Here is a 22,091-nt window from a genome sequence, read left to right on the forward strand (position 1 = left end):
CCCGAGAAGGATGGTCTCTGGTGTGGCCCTGAGGATTCCAGGAATAGAGAAGGGGAGAAGCCAGGTTGGCTGGCTGAGACCCCACGAGCATTTCCAAAGAGGTAAATAGATCAAATTGATAGATCAATTTATGGACCAATGGATGCCTAGATGACAGGACTGACAGATAGACGCCTAGTTGGTAGGTGACGGATAATAAATACAGAGAGAATTGAATAGATGGAAGAAGAATTAATAAATAGATGTTGGTAGATGAGTAGGTGATTGATTGTTATATTGACATATGAAGAGAAAATTGATAAACTGATAAATGTGAAATCATTTAGATCAATAGACATAGAACAAGGCCCATCACTCTTTTTTTTCAACGTTTTTTTTTGTTTTTTTTTTTTTTTTATTTTTGGGACAGAGAGAGACAGAGCATGAACGGGGGAGGGGCAGAGAGAGAGGGAGACACAGAATCGGAAACAGGCTCCAGGCTCCGAGCCATCAGCCCAGAGCCCGACGCGGGGCTCGAACTCACGGACCGCGAGATCGTGACCTGGCTGAAGTCGGCCGCTTAACCGACTGCGCCACCCAGGCACCCCCCCATCACTCTTTATATTTAGCAAGATACTTTGACACTAACTCTTGTAGAAAAAACAATACTATAATGGCTGGCACTAATAGATCACACCCTATATAGATGCTTATACTAAGCTCAGGAAGGAGCTAGGACCCTGGACCCAGGCCCCTGCCCACCTTTCCTGTCCCCACACATGCTGATGGAACCCCAGCTTCAGCTTCTGTCCCAAGCCAGTGGCTGTGCTCTCCGGGACCAGGAGGAGAAGTGCAGTGACAAGTAAAGGACCATCACTGGGAAATGCAACAACAAGTGGGTGCAGGGGCTGCCCCTGACCCAAGGGTGCCTCCCTTCCCCTCCTCCACCCCTCACTCCACACCGAGTGGCCTCCAGCCCCAGAACGCTCTGACTGGAGCCCACTCACTGCTGCAGGGAAAGACCTTTGCTGGGGGCCTCCAACCAGGCCCTGGCCCGCTGGCTGCCAGCTGAGTAAGAGGGCAGGCTGTCACTTCCCTTCAGCTGGACACCCACCAAGAGGTGCAATGGCTTCCTCCTCCCTCTCGTGAGTAGCAGCTGAGGGTCTGGAAGATGTTCCATCACTTACAAGCATAAAAGTAAAAGCCCAGCCCAGAGGCAGCTTGAATCCAGGCTAGACCCTCGGCCAGCTAAGAGACTTGGGGCGAGTAATATAGCTGAGTCTCAGGTATAAAACCTACCTCATATGGCTGAGCTGGTCTGTTCCACATCTCCCATCCCTGTACCCTCTTTCCTCCCAACACCCCCAGCTGGGCACCCTGCCCTCTCAGGCCAGAGCAGTCCCTGGGACTCCATGGAGGGGCACAGTACCAGTGACACTGAAGGAACTGGATCCCTGGAGTTGTAACTGCTCCTCCAGCAGCCCCAAAGCCACGTGTATACAATCAGCAGCCCGAACCACTGTCCTGGTGGCTGCTAACGGTTGTTTGAAGTAGAACAGGACGTCCACGGGGCTGGCCAAGCCTCAGCAGTGAAGCTGCTGCTTGAACCTGCAAGAGGAGGGCGAGGGCTGGAGAAAGGAAGCTCAGCCACCTAGCGGAAGTTCCAGCCTGGTGGCGGAGAGTCAGGGCAGTGTGGACAGGATGGATGGATGGAAGGAAGGCTCTCTACCCACATGGCACTCGCCCGAGGTGCCCAGGGGCAGGTGATAGCTGACATGACCGTGGTTGGAGCCCCCGCCCCCGCCTCATCAACCCTCCCAGGCCCACCTCCCGAGTCTGATTGTAGCATCCACCAGCAACGGGGCCTCTGTTACACAGCCCCAAAGGGCCGAGGTCTCCACTGTCCTGGGGAAGGCTGTCCAGAGGGAAGGGGACTCAAGGTCCAGGGGAGCCACAGGTTCCCCCAGACCCAAGCACTTCCCCCTCCTTTGCCCTCCTCCTTGGCTGTGCAGAGGGATATCACCTGGGACAGTGCCCTCACAGGGCTGGGCCAGGATGAGTGTAGCTAAGACCCCTGCCAGGGCCAGGAACAGCTTCCTCTCTGCCGTGAGACCCCAGCCACAGTGGGGTAAGGGATTGACACCCACATCCTGCACGTAGGTGGGTCCCCTGCTTCCTTCTCACCTGGAGATCCCCAAACTGACCTCTCACCTCCTCTTCTTTTCTGGAAGTAGCTGGGAAGGGACTTTTATATCCTGTCCTAGGGTGAGGGAGGGGAAGTCCAGCCTCTTGAGGTGGAGCTCTGGAACTTCCCTCTGATCTTCAGTGGACTTGTGAGACTGAGCCCCCAGCCCCCTTTGCTACTGAGCTCACTGATGTGTTTCTCCCAAGGCATGGGGCAGCGCCTGGAACAGGCATTGCTCGGTGTGTATTTGCTGGAAGATTGAGGGGCAGCAAGCCTCAGAAGATTGGGCCCAGTCCTGCCACTAAGTAGTTGTATGATCTTGGGCAAGTCACTTCCCCTCTCCAAGCCTGTTTCCACATCCCTAAAATGGGACTTAGGCCAGAACTTTGGAAAGGCTCCTCTCCTCCCCCGGCAGAAATTGGGTCTGCCTTACTCTTGTATCTCCCCAGACCCCTCAGCACAAGGTTTGGCATTCAGCAGGTGCTCAATGAATGTTTACTGAGTGCATGAAAAACCTCAGGTCAGTGACTAGGCCCCTCCCCCTTACTCCCTATCCCTGCCAGCTCTAAGATGCCAGGAGAAGGTGAGGTGATGGCTGAGGCAGTGCTGAGCCCTGAAAATTAAAGGGTTGCATCATGGGGCCATCGGGGGAGACAATGAGATGTCACCGGGAACACACCAGCAGAGGGATGGTGGCAGGCCTCCATGCAAGCAGAAGTCCTGTCCTGGGCTCAGTGCTCCTGCGCGGGCTTCCTCGGCGCACATCAGCGGCAGGCTCAAGCTGAGTAGGGGGCCTGGGTCTGGATCGGCTCTGTCACTACCTGTGTGACCCCAGCCGGGCCTCCAATTCCACATCAGAAGGGTGGAAGGCCCCCAAGGGCCACGCCTTCTCACAACCAGGCCTTTCCTCCCACGTGTCCTCCGCTAGGCGCAGATCGCCCTTGGCTCCCCCACATCCTACTCCACCTGCAGAGCACATTAGCTGCTGCTCAGCTCCAGGATCGTCGTCCCACCCCACCCCACTCCCCATCCCCGTGCCCCACAGCCTGTCTGTCCTTGTTCCTGCCCCAGGGCCATCCCTTCCTCAGTATCGACCTGCACCTGCTCCAAGAGTCCTTGCCCCCGGCCCTCCTGTCCCCATGCCCTACCTAAACCCAGTCTCCGGCCTCTGCAGCCCCTGCCTCCCACCTCAGCGGCCCTCCTCTGCCCCCCAGTGGCCCCAAGGTTGCCCAGTGACAACCTCGAGTATCTGGTACCAGGAGCAGATTGTTTTTTGATAGCCCCTCTTTTACATAATGAAAAAAGTAATGATAGTGGTTGGAAATGTGTGAAAGTTCTCTTAGTAAACTTTTTTTTTAAATGTTTTATTTATTTTTGAGAGAAAGAGAGCGGGGAAGGAGCAGAGAGAGAGGGAGACACAGAATCTGAAACAGGCTCCAGGCTCTGAGCTGTCAGCACAGAGCCCGACGCAGGGCTCGAACCCACGAACCATGAGATCATGACCCGAGCCGAAGCTGCCTGCTTAACTGACTGAACTACCCAGGCGCCCCTCTCTTAGTAAACTTTAAAAAAATATTTTTAAAATATAAAAAGGAAAAAAGTATTGGATTAATACTTTTTAATTATGTGACTATGTTTTACATAAAGGGGAGGGGCACCTGGGTGGCTCAGTCGGTTAAGTGTGTGACTCTTGATTTCGGCTCAGGTCATGATCTTGAAGTTCATGAGATCAGAGCCCAGGTGGGCTGTGCACTGATGCGGAGCCTGCTTGGGATTCTCTCTCTTCCTCTCCCTCTACCCCTCCCCTATTCGTGTGCGCACGCTCTCTCCCAAAATAAATAAATAAGCATTTAAAAATTAATAAATAAATAAAGGAGAAAAACTACCTACATATTGGTGGTTTTAATATAATATTTAATATATTCTTATAGTTTCTGGTGATGTTTGTTTTATTTTAAAATAAACAATTTGGAATTTTAAAAGAAGAATACGTTTCAATGGTAAAGATACTCAAATTCAGTACACCATTCATCTACGAAGTAAAATTTCCCTTTAAGAACATTGTACTTCGCAGTTTACACTCTGTTTCACGGTCTTAAATTTTATACACAACTGATAACTCCAAATGGTCACATAAAGTGACGGAACTGAAGGAACCCAAGTTCTGTCTCTTCATCTTTGCAATCACCGTGTTCTCACTGCTGTATCAAACCAACTATTTACAAGCAAGAATATGCAATGCTACAGGGGATGGCAGGCATCAAGTGCAACGGCAGCCACAGCCCCGATGGCTCTGAACCTTTAGAATTGCTTTCTTTATGTACATCTGGACAGTGATAATGGTTCTGAATGCAATGGGCATTCTGAATACAATGGGCACAGGATCATTCCAGAAGAGATGCAGCCAGATGCTCCCTCAATGCTCCTCCTCACCACAGCCTTATCACTGAAGGCCTATGGCGTTGGTGGATACTCTCCAGGACCAGAAGGTCAGAGAGGTCTGCTGTTAAGGAACAATATTTACAATATTATGTGTTCATTTACTCTTTGAACAAATATTTGTGGAGAGCCTTCACATTCTAGGTCCTGTGCTAGGCACTGGGGTTAGGCCGGTGAGCAAAAACAGGCATCGAACAGGGGAGAGACATGAAACAAACATCGGCCCCTGCAGGTTTGAGGGAGGAGAAGCCCGAGGTACAACCTCATATAAATGCAAAAGGGTACTCCTATATCCTCATGTTGGGAGACTTGCCCAAGGTAACAGATAGTGCAGGAACTTGAACTTGAATCCAGCTCTCTTTTCTCCAAGTCAAATTTTCACCACCCTCTACCAGGTCTGACCTCTATAACTCATCCTCTGCCCAGCAGCCAACATGACCTTTTTAAAGTATAAATTAAGTCATGCTACCATCCCGCCTCCCATCCAAACCTTCCAAAGATTCATTGCACTCAGAATAAAATTCAAACTCTCTCATCATCTGGCTCTTATCTACACATCAATAGTAACTTAAGAATATATCCACAAATTCTTTGACCCTCCTCATTCAAAAGATAGAGTTTAAGTCCCCCCTTTGAATGGGGGCTATACTTGGTGGCTCACTTCGTCTAACAGAATGCGGCAGAAGTGATGCTCATTGACTTTTGAGACTAGCCACGTGAGCTTCCACCTGTCTCTCTCCCCCAGGACATATGTCCTTGGAACCCAGCTACCAGGTTGTGAGAGAGCCCAGGCCACACGGAGAGACCAGTCAACTGCCCCACCTAGGTACTCAGCCGATACCAACATCAATAGCCAGACATGTCGGGTGAATGAAAGTCAAGCGATTCCACCCCTCACCTTTGAGTCTTCCAGCTGAGGCCCAAGAAGCAGAGATAGGATGTCTGTGCTGTGCCCTGCTAGAACTCCTGGCCCATGGATCTCATGAGAGATAACATATGACTACTTGTAAGCTGCTAGGTTTGGGATTGTTATGCAGTAGTAGATAATTAATACAACATCTTAGAGCTCACCTCCTACCAAGATCCTCTTTGTTCACCACATTCCTATTATAGTCTCTTTTCTTCTTCCTTTGGCCACCAAGTTCATTCTTACCTCAGGACCTTTGCACTTGCTATTTCATTCTATCTGGAATGCTTGCCCATCACCCAGATCTTGAACTGACTGACTCCTCATTATCCAGATCTTTGTTCAAATATCCCCTCCTCAGAGATACCTTCTCCCACCACATCTTACTATATACTGCCCACCCTACCAGACACATTGCTCCATGCCTTTCCTTCATAGGTTTTGTACCTGAAATTATTTATGTGTCCATTTATTACTCATCTGTCCCTTCACACTTCGTCCTTCCTCTTTCCAGCATCTCCTGTGGGGAGGATGAAAGGAGCAAATGATGTGTCTTTTTCTTATGAGAGCTCTCACTGCAAAGCAGTAGGTGTCCTGGTTTTTGTGGCTTCTCTGTCAATTCACAGCATGGGGCAAGCCCAAGGGCCTGTGGGCCCCATTTTCATGTTCTTGAGGGGGGCTGCAAGGGGCTCCCTGGGCAGATTCCCTGTCATGGGAGACAGGGCTACAGCTCAAACTCATCTTTCCCCCTTGGCCTTCACCTCAGTGGTCTCCCCATAACCTTGCTGTTTTATTGACATCAGTACAGAATCAGAGAAAGCATGAAGTTCTCTCTTTCCACTGCATACACTCTCCTCCTTCATAAGGTCTCTGGTCTTCTCCCTTCTCTAGTTCTAATTATTTCTCCCACTTTCCCAGGGTCCTGCCTGTATATCACACACACACACACACACACACACACACACACACACACACCAGGTTTATGAAGGGCAGGGTGGTGGGAATAACCCACTTGGCAGGGAGAATTTTAGCTCCAACATTGTTTAGAGTTGTCCAGGCATGGTACTTTTTGAAGCACCTTTAGTCAGTTTTATTATTGTTTTAAATTCTCCACAGAGGCCGGGAGCCGGGAGCTGCCGAGAGCAGGGCACCTGTGCCCGAAGCCCGGAGGTCCTCCAAGTTCATCCACGTCGCAGCATGTGTCAGAATTTCCTTCCTTTTGGGAGGAGAGGGAAGATGGCGGCGTAGGAGGACGCTGGGCTCACCGCGCGTCCTGCTGATCACTTAGATTCCACCTATACCTGCCTAAATAACCCAGAAAACCGCCAGAGGATTAGCAGAACGGAGTCGCCGGAGCCAAGCGCAGACGAGAGGCCCACGGAAGAGGGTAGGAAGGGCGGCGAGGCGGTGCGCGCTCCACGGACTGGCGGGAGGGAGCTGGGGCGGAGGGGCGGCTCGCCGGCCAAGCAGAGCCCCCGAGTCTGGCTTGCAAAAAGCGGAGGGGCCTGACGGACTGTGTTCCGACAGCAAGCGCGACTTAGCGGCTGGGAGGTCATAAGTTAACAGCTCTGCTCAGAAAGCGGGAAGGCTGGAGGACAAAGGGAAGGAGAGCTGCTGAGCCCCCTGACGACAGAGCTCAGTTTGGTGGGGAACAAAGGCGCTAGCCAGCGCCATCTCCCCCGCCCATCCCCCAGCCAAAATCCCAAAGAGAACCAGTTCCTGCCAGGGAACTTGCTCGCTCCGCGCAAACACCCAACTCTGCGCTTCTGCGGAGCCAAACCTCCGGCAGCGGATCTGACTCCCTCCTGCTGCCACAGGGCCCCTCCTGAAGTGGATCACCTAAGGAGAAGCGAGCTAAGCCTGCCTCTCCTGCCCCCGTGCACCTTGCCTACCCACCCCAGCTAAGACGCCAGATCCCCAGCATCACAAGCCTGGCAGTGTGCAAGTGGCCCAGACAGGCCACCCCACCCCACAGTGAATCCCGCCCCTAGGAGAGGGGAAGAGAAGGCACACACCAGTCTGACTGTGGACACAGCAGTGGGCTGGGGGCAGACATCAGGTCTGACTGCGGCTCCGCCCACCAACTCCAGTTATACACCACAGCACAGGGGAAGTGCCCTGCAGGTCCTCACCACGCCAGGGACTATCCAAAATGACAAAGCGGAAGAATTCCCCTCAGAAGAATCTCCAGGAAATAACAACAGCTAATGAGCTGATCAAAAAGGATTTAAATAATATAACAGAAAGTGAATTTAGAATAATAGTCATAAAATTAATCGCTGGGCTTGAAAACAGTATAGCTGACAGCAGAGAATCTCTTGCTACAGAGATCAAGGGACTAAGGAATAGTCACGAGGAGCTGAAAAACGCTTTAAATGAAATGCATAACAAAATGGAAACCACCACGGCTCGGATTGAAGAGGCAGAGGAGAGAATAGGTGAACTAGAAGATAAAGTTATGGAAAAAGAGGAAGCTGAGAAAAAGAGAGATAAAAAAATCCAGGAGAATGAGGGGAAAATTAGAGAACTAAGTGATACACTAAAAAGAAATAATATACGCATAATTGGTATCTCAGAGGAGGAAGAGAGAGGGAAAGGTGCTGAAGGGGTACTTGAAGAAATAATAGCTGAGAACTTCCCTGAACTGGGGAAGGAAAAAGGCATTGAAATCCAAGAGGCACAGAGAACTCCCTTCAGACGTAACTTGAATCGATCTTCTGCACGACATATCATAGTGAAACTGGCAAAACACAAGGATAAAGAGAAAATTCTGAAAGCAGCAAGGGGTAAACGTGCCCTCACATATAAAGGGAGACCTATAAGACTCGTGACTGATCTCTCTTTTGAAACTTGGCAGGCCAGAAAGAATTGGCACGAGATTTTCAGTGTGCTAGACAGAAAAAATATGCAGCCGAGAATCCTTTATCCAGCAAGTCTGTCATTTAGAATAGAAGGAGAGATAAAGGTCTTCCCAAACAAACAAAAACTGAAGGAATTTGTCACCACTAAACCAGCCCTACAAGAGATCCTAAGGAGGACCCTGTGAGACAAAGTACCAGAGACATCACTACAAGCATAAAACATACAGACATCACAATGACTCTAAACCCATATCTTTCTATAATAACACTGAATGTAAATGGATTAAATGCGCCAACCAAAAGACATAGGGTATCAGAATGGATAAAAAAACAAGACCCATCTATTTGCTGTCTACAAGAGACTCATTTTAGACCTGAGGACACCTTTAGATTGAGAGTGAGGGGATGGAGAACTATTTATCATGCTACTGGAAGCCAAAAGAAAGCTGGAGTAGCCATCCTTATATCAGACAAACTAGACTTTAAATTAAAGGCTGTAACAAGAGATGAAGAAGGACATTATATAATAGTGACAGGGTCTATCCATCAGGAAGAGCTAACAATTATAAATGTCTATGCACCGAATACCGGAGCACCCAAATATATAAAACAATTACTCATAAACATAAGCAACCTTATTGATAAGAATGTGGTAATTGCAGGGGACTTTAACACCCCACTTACAGAAATGGATAGATCATCTAGACACACGGTCAATAAAGAAACAAGGGCCCTGAATGAGACATTGGATCAGATGGACTTGACAGATATATTTAGAACTCTGCATCCCAAAGCAACAGAATATACTTTCTTCTCGAGTGCACATGGAACATTCTCCAAGATGGATCATATACTGGGTCACAAAACAGCCCTTCATAAGTTTACAAGAATTGAAATCATACCATGCATACTTTCAGACCACAATGCTATGAAGCTTGAAATCAACCACAGAAAAAAGTCTGGAAAACCTCCAAACGCATGGAGGTTAAAGAACACCCTACTAACGAATGAGTGGGTCAACCAGGCAATTAGAGAAGAAATTAAAAAATATATGGAAACAAACGAAAATGAAAATACAACAATCCAAACGCTTTGGGACGCAGCGAAGGCAGTCCTGAGAGGAAAATACATTGCAATCCAGGCCTATCTCAAGAAACAAGAAAAATCCCAAATACAAAATCTAACAGCACACCTAAAGGAAATAGAAGCAGAACAGCAAAGGCAGCCTAAACCCAGCAGAAGAAGAGAAATAATAAAGATCAGAGCGGAAATAAACAATATAGAATCTAAAAAAACTGTAGAGCAGATCAACGAAACCAAGAGTTGGTTTTTTGAAAAAATAAACAAAATTGACAAACCTCTAGCCAGGCTTCTCAAAAGAAAAGGGAGATGACCCAAATAGATAACATCATGAATGAAAATGGAATTATTACAACCAATCCCTCAGAGATACAAACAATTATCAGGGAATACTATGAAAAATTATATGCCAACATATTGGACAACCTGGAAGAAATGGACAAATTCCTGAACACCCACACTCTTCCAAAACTCAATCAGGAGGAAATAGAAAGCTTGAACAGACCCATAACCAGCGAAGAAATTGAATCGGTTATCAAAAATCTCCCAACAAATAAGAGTCCAGGACCAGATGGCTTCCCAGGGGAGTTCTACCAGACGTTTAAAGCAGAGATAATACCTATCCTTCTCAAGCTATTCCAAGAAATAGAAAGGGAAGGAAAACTTCCAGACTCATTCTATGAAGCCAGTATTACTTTGATTCCTAAACCAGACAGAGACCCAGTAAAAAAAAGAGAACTACAGGCCAATATCCCTGATGAATATGGATGCAAAAATTCTCAATAAGATACTAGCAAATCGAATTCAACGGCATATAAAAAGAATTATTCACCATGATCAAGTGGGATTCATTCCTGGGATGCAGGGCTGGTTCAACATTCGCAAATCAATCAACGTGATACATCACATTAACAAAAAAAAAGAGAAAAACCATATGATCCTGTCAATCGATGCAGAAAAGGCCTTTGACAAAATCCAGCACCCTTTCTTAATAAAAACCCTTGAGAAAGTCGGGATAGAAGGAACATACTTAAAGATCATAAAGCCATTTATGAAAAGCCCACAGCTAACATCATCCTCAACGGGGAAAAACTGAGAGCTTTTTCCCTGAGATCAGGAACACGACAGGGATGCCCACTCTCACCGCTGTTGTTTAACATAGTGCTGGAAGTTCTAGCATCAGCAATCAGACAACAAAAGGAAATCAAAGGCATCCAAATTGGCAAAGATGAAGTCAAGCTTTCGCTTTTTGCAGATGACATGATATTATACATGGAAAATCCGATAGACTCCACCAAAAGTCTGCTAGAACTGATACATGAATTCAGCAAAGTTGCAGGATACAAAATCAATGTACAGAAATCAGTTGCATTCTTATACACTAACAATGAAGCAACAGAAAGACAAATAAAGAAACTGATCCCATTCACAATTGCACCAAGAAGCATAAAATACCTAGGAATAAATCTGACCAAAGATGTAAAGGATCTGTATGCTGAAAACTATAGAAAGCTTATGAAGGTAATTGAAGAAGATTTAAAGAAATGGAAAGACATTCCCTGCTCATGGATTGGAAGAATAAATATCGTCGAAATGTCAATACTACCCAAAGCTATCTACACATTCAATGCAATCCCAATCAAAATTGCACCAGCATTCTTCTCGAAACTAGAACAAGCAATCCTAAAATTCATATGGAACCACAAAAGGCCCCGAATAGCCAAAGCAATTTTGAAGAAGAAGACCAAAGCAGGAGGCATCACAATCCCAGACTTTAGCCTCTACTACAAAGCTGTCATCATCAAGACAGCATGGTATTGGCACAAAAACAGACACATAGACCAATGGAATAGAATAGAAACCCCAGAACTAGACCCACAAACGTATGGCCAACTAATCTTTGACAAAGCAGGAAAGAACATCCAATGGAAAAAAGACAGTCTCTTTAACAAATGGTGCTGGGAGAACTGGACAGCAACATGCAGAAGGTTGAAACTAGACCACTTTCTCACACCATTCACAAAAATAAACTCAAAATGGATAAAGGACCTGAATGTGAGACAGGAAACCATCAAAACCCTAGAGGAGAAAGCAGGAAAAGACCTCTCTGACCTCAGCCATAGCAATCTCTTACTCGACACATCCCCAAAGGCAAGGGAATTAAAAGCAAAAGTGAATTACTGGGACCTTATGAAGATAAAAAGCTTCTGCACAGCAAAGGAAACAACCAACAAAACTAAAAGGCAACCAACGGAATGGGAAAAGATATTTGCAAATGACATATCGGACAAAGGGCTAGTATCCAAAATCTATAAAGAGCTCACCAAACTCCACACCCGAAAAGCAAATAACCCAGTGAAGAAATGGGCAGAAAACATGAATAGACACTTCTCTAAAGAAGACATCCGGATGGCCAACAGGCACATGAAAAGATGTTCAGCGTCGCTCCTTATCAGGGAAATACAAATCAAAACCACACTCAGGTATCACCTCACGCCAGTCAGAGTGGCCAAAATGAACAAATCAGGAGACTCTAGATGCTGGAGAGGATGTGGAGAAACGGGAACCCTCTTGCACTGTTGGTGGGAATGCAAATTGGTGCAGCCGCTCTGGAAAGCAGTGTGGAGGTTCCTCAGAAAATTAAAAATAGACCTACCCTATGACCCAGCAATAGCACTGCTAGGAATTTATCCAAGGGACACAGGAGTACTGATGCATAGGGGCACTTGTACCCCAATGTTCATAGCAGCACTCTCAACAATAGCCAAATTATGGAAAGAGCCTAAATGTCCATCAACTGATGAATGGATAAAGAAATTGTGGTTTATATACACAATGGAATACTACGTGGCAATGAGAAAAAATGAAATATGGCCTTTTGTAGCAACGTGGATGGAACTGGAGAGTGTGATGCTAAGTGAAATTAGCCATACAGAGAAAGACAGATACCATATGGTTTCACTCTTATGTGGATCCTGAGAAACTTAACAGGAACCCATGGGGGAGGGGAAGGGAAAAAAAAAAAAAAAGAGGTTAGAGTGGGAGAGAGCCAAAGCATAAGAGACTGTTGAGAACTGAGAACAAACTAAGGGTTGATGGGGGGTGGGAGGGAGGAGAGGGTGGGTGATGGGTATTGAGGAGGGCACCTTTTGGGATGAGCACTGGGTGTTGTATGGAAACCAATTTGACAATAAATTTCATATATAAATAAAAAAAATGTTAAAAAAAACAAACAAAAAAAAAAACAAAATAAATAAATAAATAAATAAATAAATAAATAAATAAATAAATACATTCTCCACAGAAAAAGATCCCTCTATTGCCTGCACAGGCACCCTCTGCCCTTTCCTTGGTATATCCCTGCATGCATGAGATGCAGGAGATATGCCTGTACATGGCTGTCCAGGCAGGCACCATAGTCTTTGGTGCCTCAGCTGCTTCCTCTCCTGCTTTCAGTTCTCTCTGCATCCCAGCTCCCCCAGCGACTGCTGATGGCTTCTCCTGGATCAGCCACTGCTGCTGCCACATGTGTCCTCTGAGAATATCCTGCTTCCCCAGGACCCTGTCCTCTCTCCCCTCAGTTCAGCCAAGACAAAGACAGTTTCCCTAAGAATCTGGGGTAAAAAGGACAAGTAGAACAGAAAAACTAAATTAGAAAGCACTCAATAAATACTTATTTAATGGATGAATAAACACATGAATGTCTAGACATAACTAATTACAAGTTCCTTGGATGGTGTAATTTAAGGGGTATCCTCCTTGTGCCTTTCATGGCAGATATATCTATGGGGGAGTCTGTCTACCCACATGCTCTTTCTCTGGGAACAACCTTCACTCACAATTCTCACTGAAGGGACGGACCTTGATGGTCATGCTTCTGTCACATGATCTTCACATCCCCTCAGCCATATGGGACTTGTGGCCCAACCTCAGCCAATCAGATTATTTTCATAGGGTTTTGGAATTGGAACCTGAGACACTGAGCTAGTTGATTGCAGAAAGCAGAATGGGAAAGTCAGGTTTTCAGGCTGAGGCTCCCATCTGAGCCATATATAAGGTGACCGCATTAGGAGGGAGGGAGGGAAAAGAGAGACCAGCTGTGTCAGTCCTGACAGCTTCTCATACCCACAATATGCAACTTCAGAGAGAACTTTAAACCTCCTCTTTTTATTGAAAGTTGTCGGGGTTGCAACCCCTTGCAACTCTAACCATAACCTATTTCTTCTCTTCAACTCTAACAACCTGACCCGAAAGCCCCAGTGTGATAGTGAAGGAAAGATATGATGGGTGCATGGCAATGAGGTTTAGGAAGAGAGGAAGCAAGGAACACCAGTGAACTGGGGATGGAGGGAAAGCCCAGATGGATGTAAAGACTGAACTGGCAGAAATCAATGCAGGGAGGTAGAGAAGGAAAAAGGGATGGGGATAAAGAGAAACAGAGAGCCAGCAAACTGTTACAGAGCACTGTCTATGCATAAAGTACTGCAGCAGGCCCCAAATGTATCTTTACAAAAATGAATGAATGAACAAATGAATGGATCTTCCCATTCCTGTTTACAAGAAGTGTTGAGTCTGAAAATGGGGTTTAATGGGTAGATGGCAGGCTCTGATGGTAGTCAGAGTCGTGCAGACACGCCCCTGAATTTATACTCACTCATGAGCATGTTGCATGGCCCTTTGGAGTTCAGCTCCCACCCTCTCCATGCCTCCCTCACCACACTGAGGAATCGCCACCAAACACTTCCAAAACACTGCTCAACCCATGAAAAAATATATGTCAGGAATAATCATAACAATGACAATAACCCTCACATAGGTTCTATGTAAGGTTGATAAAATATTCTTATACACGTTTTGGATCTTATAACAAATCTGTGAGATTATTGGGACAGATATTGCTTTATGCCAGTTTGGTGAGGAGGAATCCATGAGTTCAAGAGAGGCCAGGTAGCTTATCCAAGGTCAGCAGTCTGGTAACATATGGGTCAAGGGCTCCCAAGCTAAGGCTATGTCTTCAAGGTCTGTGCTTTCTCTAACACTCTGGACACAGGTCAAAAGGGGTGCTGGGAAGAGAAGTCAAAACACATAAACTAGAAGTGCCTTCGCTGGGGGAAATGCCCTCATCACAAGAGGAAACGACCCCCCAGGAAGGGGGAAAGAAGGGTGTAGCTTTCCGGAGTCATGAGAACACTTCTCAATGAGCAGGGGTTTTAGAAACCTGGCACAAACCTTAGCCACCAAAGGGGACTTTTCCCTTTTTCCCAAAAATCTGAGTCAGTTGCTTAGTTTCAAAACTCACTCACTTCTATGATGACCTCCACAACATATGCACAAGCTATGAAGATAGCCAGCAGACACAGTAGCTTTCCCTCCATTTTACAAATGGAAAACAAAGCCAGAGAGAAGTGACCCACTCATTGTCACTCCCTTTTACAAACCAGCCGGCGCCTCCCTAGTCTCTTCACTGCTGCCTGCACCTCCTGGTTCCTCAGGGTGTAGATCATGGGGTTGAGCATGGGGGTCATGACCGTGTGGCTGATGGACACAGCCTTGTCCATGGAGAAGGGGGTGAAGGGCCGGGCATAGAGGTAAATGCTTGGAATGAAAACCATAGACACCACGACGATGTGGGTGGTGCAAGTGGAAGCTGCCTTCCTCCTCGCCTGCCCAGAGTGGGACCTCAGCATCACCAGGATGACTGAGTAGGAGGTCAGGAGGAGAAAGAACAAGATGACATCCAGCAGCCCACTGTTGGAGATCATGAGGAACTCCAGGAGGGTGGTGTCAGTGCAGGCGAGTCTCAGCACTTGTGGGACATCACAGTAGAAGTTATCCAGGACGTTGGGGCCACAGAAAGGCAACGGGAGCATCAGAGCCAGTTGGGCAATGGAATGGACGAATCCTCCTATCCAGCTAGCCACCACAAGTCCCACACAGAGCTGTGTGTTCATGATGGTCACATAGTGGAGGGGTCGGGAGATGGCAACAAGGCGGTCATAGGCCATGACTGAGAGGAAGAAGACCATGGCGCCTCCCAGAAAGTGGAAGAAGAAGATCTGGGCCATGCAGCCCTGGTAGGAGATGGTCTTCTTCTCAGAGAGGAAGTCCACCAGCATCTTTGGGGCAGTGACAGAGGAGAAACAGAGGTCTAAGACAGCCAGATTTCGGAGCAGAAAGTACATGGGTGTGTGGAGCCGTGTGTCTGAGGTCACCGTGACCATGATGAGGAGGTTTCCCATGACAGTGGTGGTATAGACAAACAGGAACACCAGAAACAGGAAAAGCTGGAGCTCTCGAGTCTGTGAGAGTCCCAGGAAGACAAATTCTGATACCCACGTGAGGTTCCCTTGTTCCATGGCAATTTTCTCCATACACCTAAAGAAAAGGAACTACAGGAACCACAGGATGCATGAAGTTACCACTTGTCTATTTAGTGCTCTGGAGCTCAGAACTGAGTTGTTCAGGTCTATATGATGGGCATTGCATGTGTAGCCCATATCACTAGGTGCTGATGAAATGGGCTTATCTCTAGAGAGTTTATAGGTTGGTGCTGTAATATACATTCATAAGATATCTTAATGCCATCCAGAGACATATCAACCTGCCTTTCAAAGACAGTGGTAGGGAGACAGTTGGAGTCCAACAGAATATCAGTCAAATATCAAGTCTTCCATTTCCTTAAGATTTGACTTTGATTAAGTTTACTTAATCTCTCTAGGTCTATCTCATTATCTGAAAGTTAGGAATAAAAATACTTTATAGCCTCTTCAGATGGCTGAAGTAGAATGATACATACAAAGTTTCTAGAATAGTGCCTGGAAATAAATGGTAATCACTCTCTGTGTAGCCTCCTCCTCTAAAGACATCCTTCCTTCTTCCCATCTCAAATACATTTTTCTTTAGTCACTTTTCACACAATATTGAACACGTCATCATGTTAATGAACTTTTTATATTGTCTGTTTTTCCTCCACAATTCAACCATGTCATCTTACAGACAGATGGTCTCAATTTCACAATATATTTGTGTCCCTCAGTCCCCATCCTCGCTCACAGTTGGTACTTAATAAGTGCCAGATGTTGCCTGCTGGGTGGGTGAGTAGGGTATGCAGGTTTGTGCAGAGGAGCCCAAGGAGGAGCCCATGGAGACATGATTGAACACCTGGGATATCTGGTCTCCCCCACCCCCTAGCATAGGTGTTCCTTTACTTGGTGAGGCTCCCCAGAACATATGTGGACACAAGAGGCAGAGGGATAAGGGACTTTCATGACATCAAGTAATAGGTGACGAATATATTGTTTGAAGAAGACTCCGCTCTTCTGAAAGGACAGCAATTTCAGAAGAGGGTACTGAATCCAGAGGTAGAGGAAAAAGGAAAATATTACAGGAAAAAAAGAAATCGATGAAGAATTAAGGGTAGATGAAGAGAAAGTGCGAGGGAGGAACAGAGCAGGTGAAGGAAGGGGAAATAGGAAGGCAGTGGGCGAGGGAGGGAACGGGGCCAAAGCTGGAGAAGGTGATGGAGGTGGAGAGGTCAACAGAAACAGGGTTAGGGGGGGCTTCAGTCTCCCATCCTCTCTCACCTGCCTGTGCAATCCAGTATCTATTAGCTTTCTCTTTGAATTGCTCACATCCATTTGCTTTCTCTCAAGTCCACCTTCCACACAGTACCGCTCATTAGCATTCCTTAGGAGTCACATTGAATACTTTTTGTAGATCATGTCAGAGGGGAAATACATACCTGCATATACGCACACACCATCCACTCAGCATGTCATACGAGCTGTCAAAATGAAGCCTCCTTCTGCCTTCCTAATCAGTATCTCTGCATCTGGCGAACCACTGTCTCTTTAATGGATTGTAGTTTCTCAAACATGCCACATATTTGCTTATTTCCATGTTTGTTTCCTAGAATCCTGTTCCCCACCTTCTCAGCCTTAGAAACTACCCACTCAGACATCACCTTCTCTGCCACTTATTTCACCAACTCTCCCCTGCAGAACTACTATTTCTCAGCTTCTTATAATATTTTTAAAAATACCTCGATTATAGGCTTATCACTCATTTGTTCCATCTTCTGTCAACCAAGTACATTATAATTTCAATATCTCAGTAACCCTAGAACTTGGAACAACTCTGATATGGCACGTGCTCAATAAATGTTGTCAAATTAATGTCTCAAGTAGGCAACTGATTATGTGGAGAAGTTTTGAGTGATTTTACTTATCCCCTGCCTGTACCTCCTAAGGCCCCCTCTACGCCGGTTGCTAAAATGACTAGGTTTTACATGCAACCCGAAGCCACTGTTTTAACAGCACATTCCCCCTGAATTACTTCCTGAGGCTCTCCTCACGCTTTAGACTTAGCTACCGTCAAGTCTATGTCACCTGTTTATTCTGCCCACCCTCTAGCAGGTGTTTTCAAGAACCCAATTACTGCTGACCTATTGGTAGGTGAGGAAACCCTCAGTCTCTCACCTTTCCTCAGCCCAGAATGGGAGAAGAGAGTTCAGGTCTTACATCTTTCTGGGGGGGTTCTTTCCATGTCCCTTTGCAGCTTCCTGGTGCCAGCCCATACCCCCATGCACCCCCATGGGCGTGACCCTGGGGAAGAGGGCATAATCTCAGGGAGAAACTATTGGGCTCAGGAAGTAGAGCTGGAATGATTCCCACTGGGGACAAGGGAGCAATGGGAGTTGTTAAAAAGTTGCTAAGTCTCTCAAAAACACTAGTTGAGAGGTCTGCCTTGAGGGCAAAACAAAAACAAAAACAAAAACCCTACCAAAGACATTGGAAATTGTAGAGATTCATGAAATATAGAATTAGGAGGACAGAGTCTCTGCAAAAAGAATTAACATGCCTGAGACTTTTGGAAGGACCCGTTTCATAGAGCAGTGGTTCACACACTCGAGCATGCATTAGAATCACCTGCAGGGTGCACTGAAACTCAGCCCGCACAGAATGTCTGATTGAGTAGGTCTTGTGGGCGCCTGAGAACTGGCATTTCTGACAAGCTTTCAGATGATTCTGATGCTGCTTCTCTGGGGCCGCAGTCTGAGAACGACTTACCTCAGGTTTGTCAGCACGTGGACAGTTCTCCCTCACAGCATCACCAACACGACCAGTTTGCTATATTAAAAAAAAATTTATTTGATATTTATCTTAAAAATAATTTTAATTGATCTTAACTTGGGCAATTCATAGGTGGAAAATGTTTGTATACCGCCTTGGAATCTGAAACCATGTAAACTTTGTGGGGTTCTTTTTGCCAACCAGACCACAAAGTTGATTCCCCATCCATATCCAATTCTATTGGGCCTTCTATAAAATTCTAGTACTCTTTATTACTCAGTAAGATCTTTCCTTTCATACAAGGACTAGTACAGGAAGTGCATATATTTTCTTATTATGATGAACTGGTCAGAATTGGAATTGCCTGGCTTCCTAAATTTGGTGCATTATGGAAACTTTGATTTCTTAGAATCTCTCTGTTCCACATGAGGTTTCCAAGTTGGTCTGAGTTCTTTCAGTACAAATATTTATACTTAATAAAATGAAGTCCCTCTGGCATATAGAAACACTATGCAAAGCTTTGGTTTCTTCCAACATACGAGAGCTATAAACTTAAAAAGCTAATTCTTCCCAAGATTTAGAGCTATACTCCATTTTAAAATCCAGCTGCTTGTAAAAATAGCCTGTGTTAATGCTGGAAAAGGGAATAGCCTTTATCAATCTCATTAACTATCAGATGTCACTAACTATAAGATAATTCACAGTAACTAATTAAATTACCTAGATTAAATCCTTATGATTCTGATTTACCTCTCAGTGAGAAAGCCCATGTATGCTCTAGTTTATATATGTCTCCTCTCAAGGCACATAAATGTCTGTAAAATGTCTCCTAAACCACATGTCAACCCCAAAGTTGACTCCTCCATGTGAGATTATGGATGATTTTTCTGTTTTAAAAATTGATTACACTATGGCTTATTGCTTTGGAGTTTTGTAGCTGGCCTATTTTGAAAATTCGGTAAATGTTTGTTAGCACAAGTGGAAGTTATCCTTGAAGAGCAGGAGAGCACAGAGAGCATGTCTGGGTCCACCTCTCTGCCCAGTGCTGGGGACACAAATATAAGGCATACAGTTTGCTTTCAACGAACTCACAGTCAAGTGGGGAAAACAGACCCAGAAACACATAAATGCACTCACATCAAGGAGAAAACAGCTCTCTCAGGGAAGGACTCAAAGGTTAAAGGACTGAGCACCTAGCCATGCCTGGGAGAGAAGGGAAAGCTTCCCAGAGGAGGGGACATTTGAACAAAGGGGCGGTTCATGCATGTAGGCAGAAGTGTGTTTCTGGCAGGAAGAACAGAGGCCCAGAGATGAAATGGCACAGCATCTACTCCAGGAACCCCGAGCACCTCAGCAAGGCCAGAGCACAGGGCAAGTGGTGGGGGATGAGGGAGGAGAGGAGGCAGGGATCAGACTCTGCAGAGCTTGGAAGAACCAGGTTAATGAATTTAGATTTATCTAACAGGACATGAGAAGCCAGTGGAGAACATGATGCAGGAGAGTGACCTATAGATGAAGGCCTCCACAGTCACAGGGGGAAGGAGAGGAGAGGGTGGATGGAACGACATGGGGGAGCTGTTCCTCTATTTCTTCACACCCCATCTTGTTTCAGCAAAGACTTAATGAGGGCAGTAAGAGCCTGTAACTTTGCCTGTGTCCTTGACTCATCCCATCCCAGCTTCAAAACCGTTAAAGATGTGAGGAGAGTGAAGAGAAGAGAAGAGAGGAGAAAGGAAAGGAGATGGGAGATATGAAAAGAAGGAGGAGGGGCATCTGGATGACTTTGGCTCAGCTCATGATCTTGTGGTTGGTGATTTCAAGCCCCGCATCGGTCTCTGTGCTGACAGCTCAGAGCCTGGAGCCTGCTTTGGATTCTGTGTCTCCCTCTTTCTCTGACCCTCCCCCACTGCACTCTGTCTCTCCCTCAAACATTTTTTTATCACCTGTTTATTCTGCCCACCATCTAGCAGGTGTAAAAAAATTTTTTTAATTAAAAAAATTTAAAAAAACAAAAACAAAAGAAAAGGAGGAGAGAAAAAGGTGATTCAGAAAAATCAGGGAGTCAAAGCCAATGAGCCAGTTGGGACCATGGCCCAATGATATCAAGACACCACCTCAGTGACTCTGTGATGCTCTTGGCCTTTCCCTCATGAGCCAAGATGGACTCCATGGCTTCAATCATCACGTGTGTCCTCACACACTCTCATTCAAAGGCCAGAGGGAAGCAAAGGGGTGTGGGACAGTTTATTTTTCCTCCTACATCTCTGGCCTTTAATCATGGAGGAAAAATCTTTCCCAAAAGCTCTCTGGCAAACACACTTTTTGTAGTATTTGTCATTCCTGGATCACATGAACATGTGAGCGCTCCTAGCTTTAAAGTGTTCTGGCAAAGTGAACACCTATGAGAGGGACAAGCAAGGGAGAAGTGGCTGGGGATGACTGTTGGGTAGGCACCCAAGAGCAATGCTATATTCATATAAAGCACCTAGGAACAGGAATGAACATAATGGGCCAGAGGCAAAAGGATCTTGACAATGATGCAAAGTCTCTCTTACATAAGAAAATTCGTAATAGCAGAGGTCACAAACTCAGATGTGAGTAATGTACTTGAGAGAGGGATATCAGGTAGGAATCTTTCTATACTAAGAGGTACTGAGGCTCATCACCCCAGTGCAAAGTTCTCGCATCTAAGCCAAAGACAGAAAATCAAGATTTTTTTTTTCCTTTGGAGAAAAAGCTCTGGAAAAATAGACCTTTATGTGTTGTCACTTGGGGGTTCTTCAGGGGTTCTACCTGAACCCCTGAAGTGAAATCTACACTATACATAGAGGTACCAATTAGCATTGTATTGCCTTACTCTTAAATGCAGATAATCGAAGATCACCAGGAGTTTAAGGAAGACCACCAACAGAAAGGGCAAACACAAAATAAATAGAAAAATAAATGATAAGAAAAAAGAAATGGCCTGGGAAGCAGAAGAAAACTTTTTTTTAATCTCCAGTTTATATAATTAGCATCCTTTGAGAGAAGCAAGAAGGTAGAGTAGCCATAACATAAGAACAGGATGGCATGGACAAAAGTCACAGAACAAAGAAGAGTTCTTGGAAATTAAAATATGTTGACAGGAATGAAAACTGTAATAGCAGAATTTGAAAATAGAGTTGAGAAAATCCCTTCTGAATGTAGAATAAAAACATATTTTGAATGGGGTGTCCATAGGATGTGACCCAGTATGGGCTGTCAGAGCCTGGGTGTCCCCTCCTGGGACCTGCCCATTGTGGGTGTTAAAGCAAGGTGAGGAGAACATCACTCAGTGCAAGGAATCAAAGCTTCGAAAGGATGAGGTGCGTGTTCATGCAGGGGTTCAGTCTGACACCAGGACTTGGAGACCAAGCAGGGCGAAGAGGATGTCCACATGGGGGACATTGTGAGGTGAGATTTTTGGAGCATGAGTAGTGTAAGAAACTGGCTGAGTTGGGGAGCTGGCCTGCAGTGTGATACCAAAGCCCAAGTGCAGTAAGGAAATGGATCTGGTATGGGCAGTGGGTTCTATAGAGGGAGATAAATTA

At 45.8% G+C, this 22,091-nt stretch overlaps 1 protein-coding gene across 1 annotated transcript; it reads right to left on the minus strand.

Moving 5' to 3' along the window:
- Positions 1-14,135: 14,135 nt before the first annotated feature.
- OR4D2 (olfactory receptor family 4 subfamily D member 2) lies at positions 14,136-16,084 on the minus strand. The gene has a single exon (XM_086686866.1). It carries the CDS (start codon positions 15,820-15,822, stop codon positions 14,872-14,874), a length of 951 nt encoding a protein of 316 aa, XP_086542992.1. The 5' UTR covers positions 15,823-16,084; the 3' UTR covers positions 14,136-14,871.
- Positions 16,085-22,091: the final 6,007 nt, after the last annotated feature.

This window comes from Puma concolor, chromosome E1 (assembly GCF_028749965.1).
Source record: "Puma concolor isolate L17-30 chromosome E1, mPumCon1.1.hap2, whole genome shotgun sequence".
Classification (NCBI taxonomy): Eukaryota; Metazoa; Chordata; class Mammalia; order Carnivora; family Felidae; genus Puma; species Puma concolor.

Bases quoted from the DNA above. Each gene is read 5' to 3' on its own strand.
- OR4D2 (XM_086686866.1), bottom strand. From the start codon at position 15,822: ATGGAGAAAATTGCCATGGAACAAGGGAACCTCACGTGGGTATCAGAA.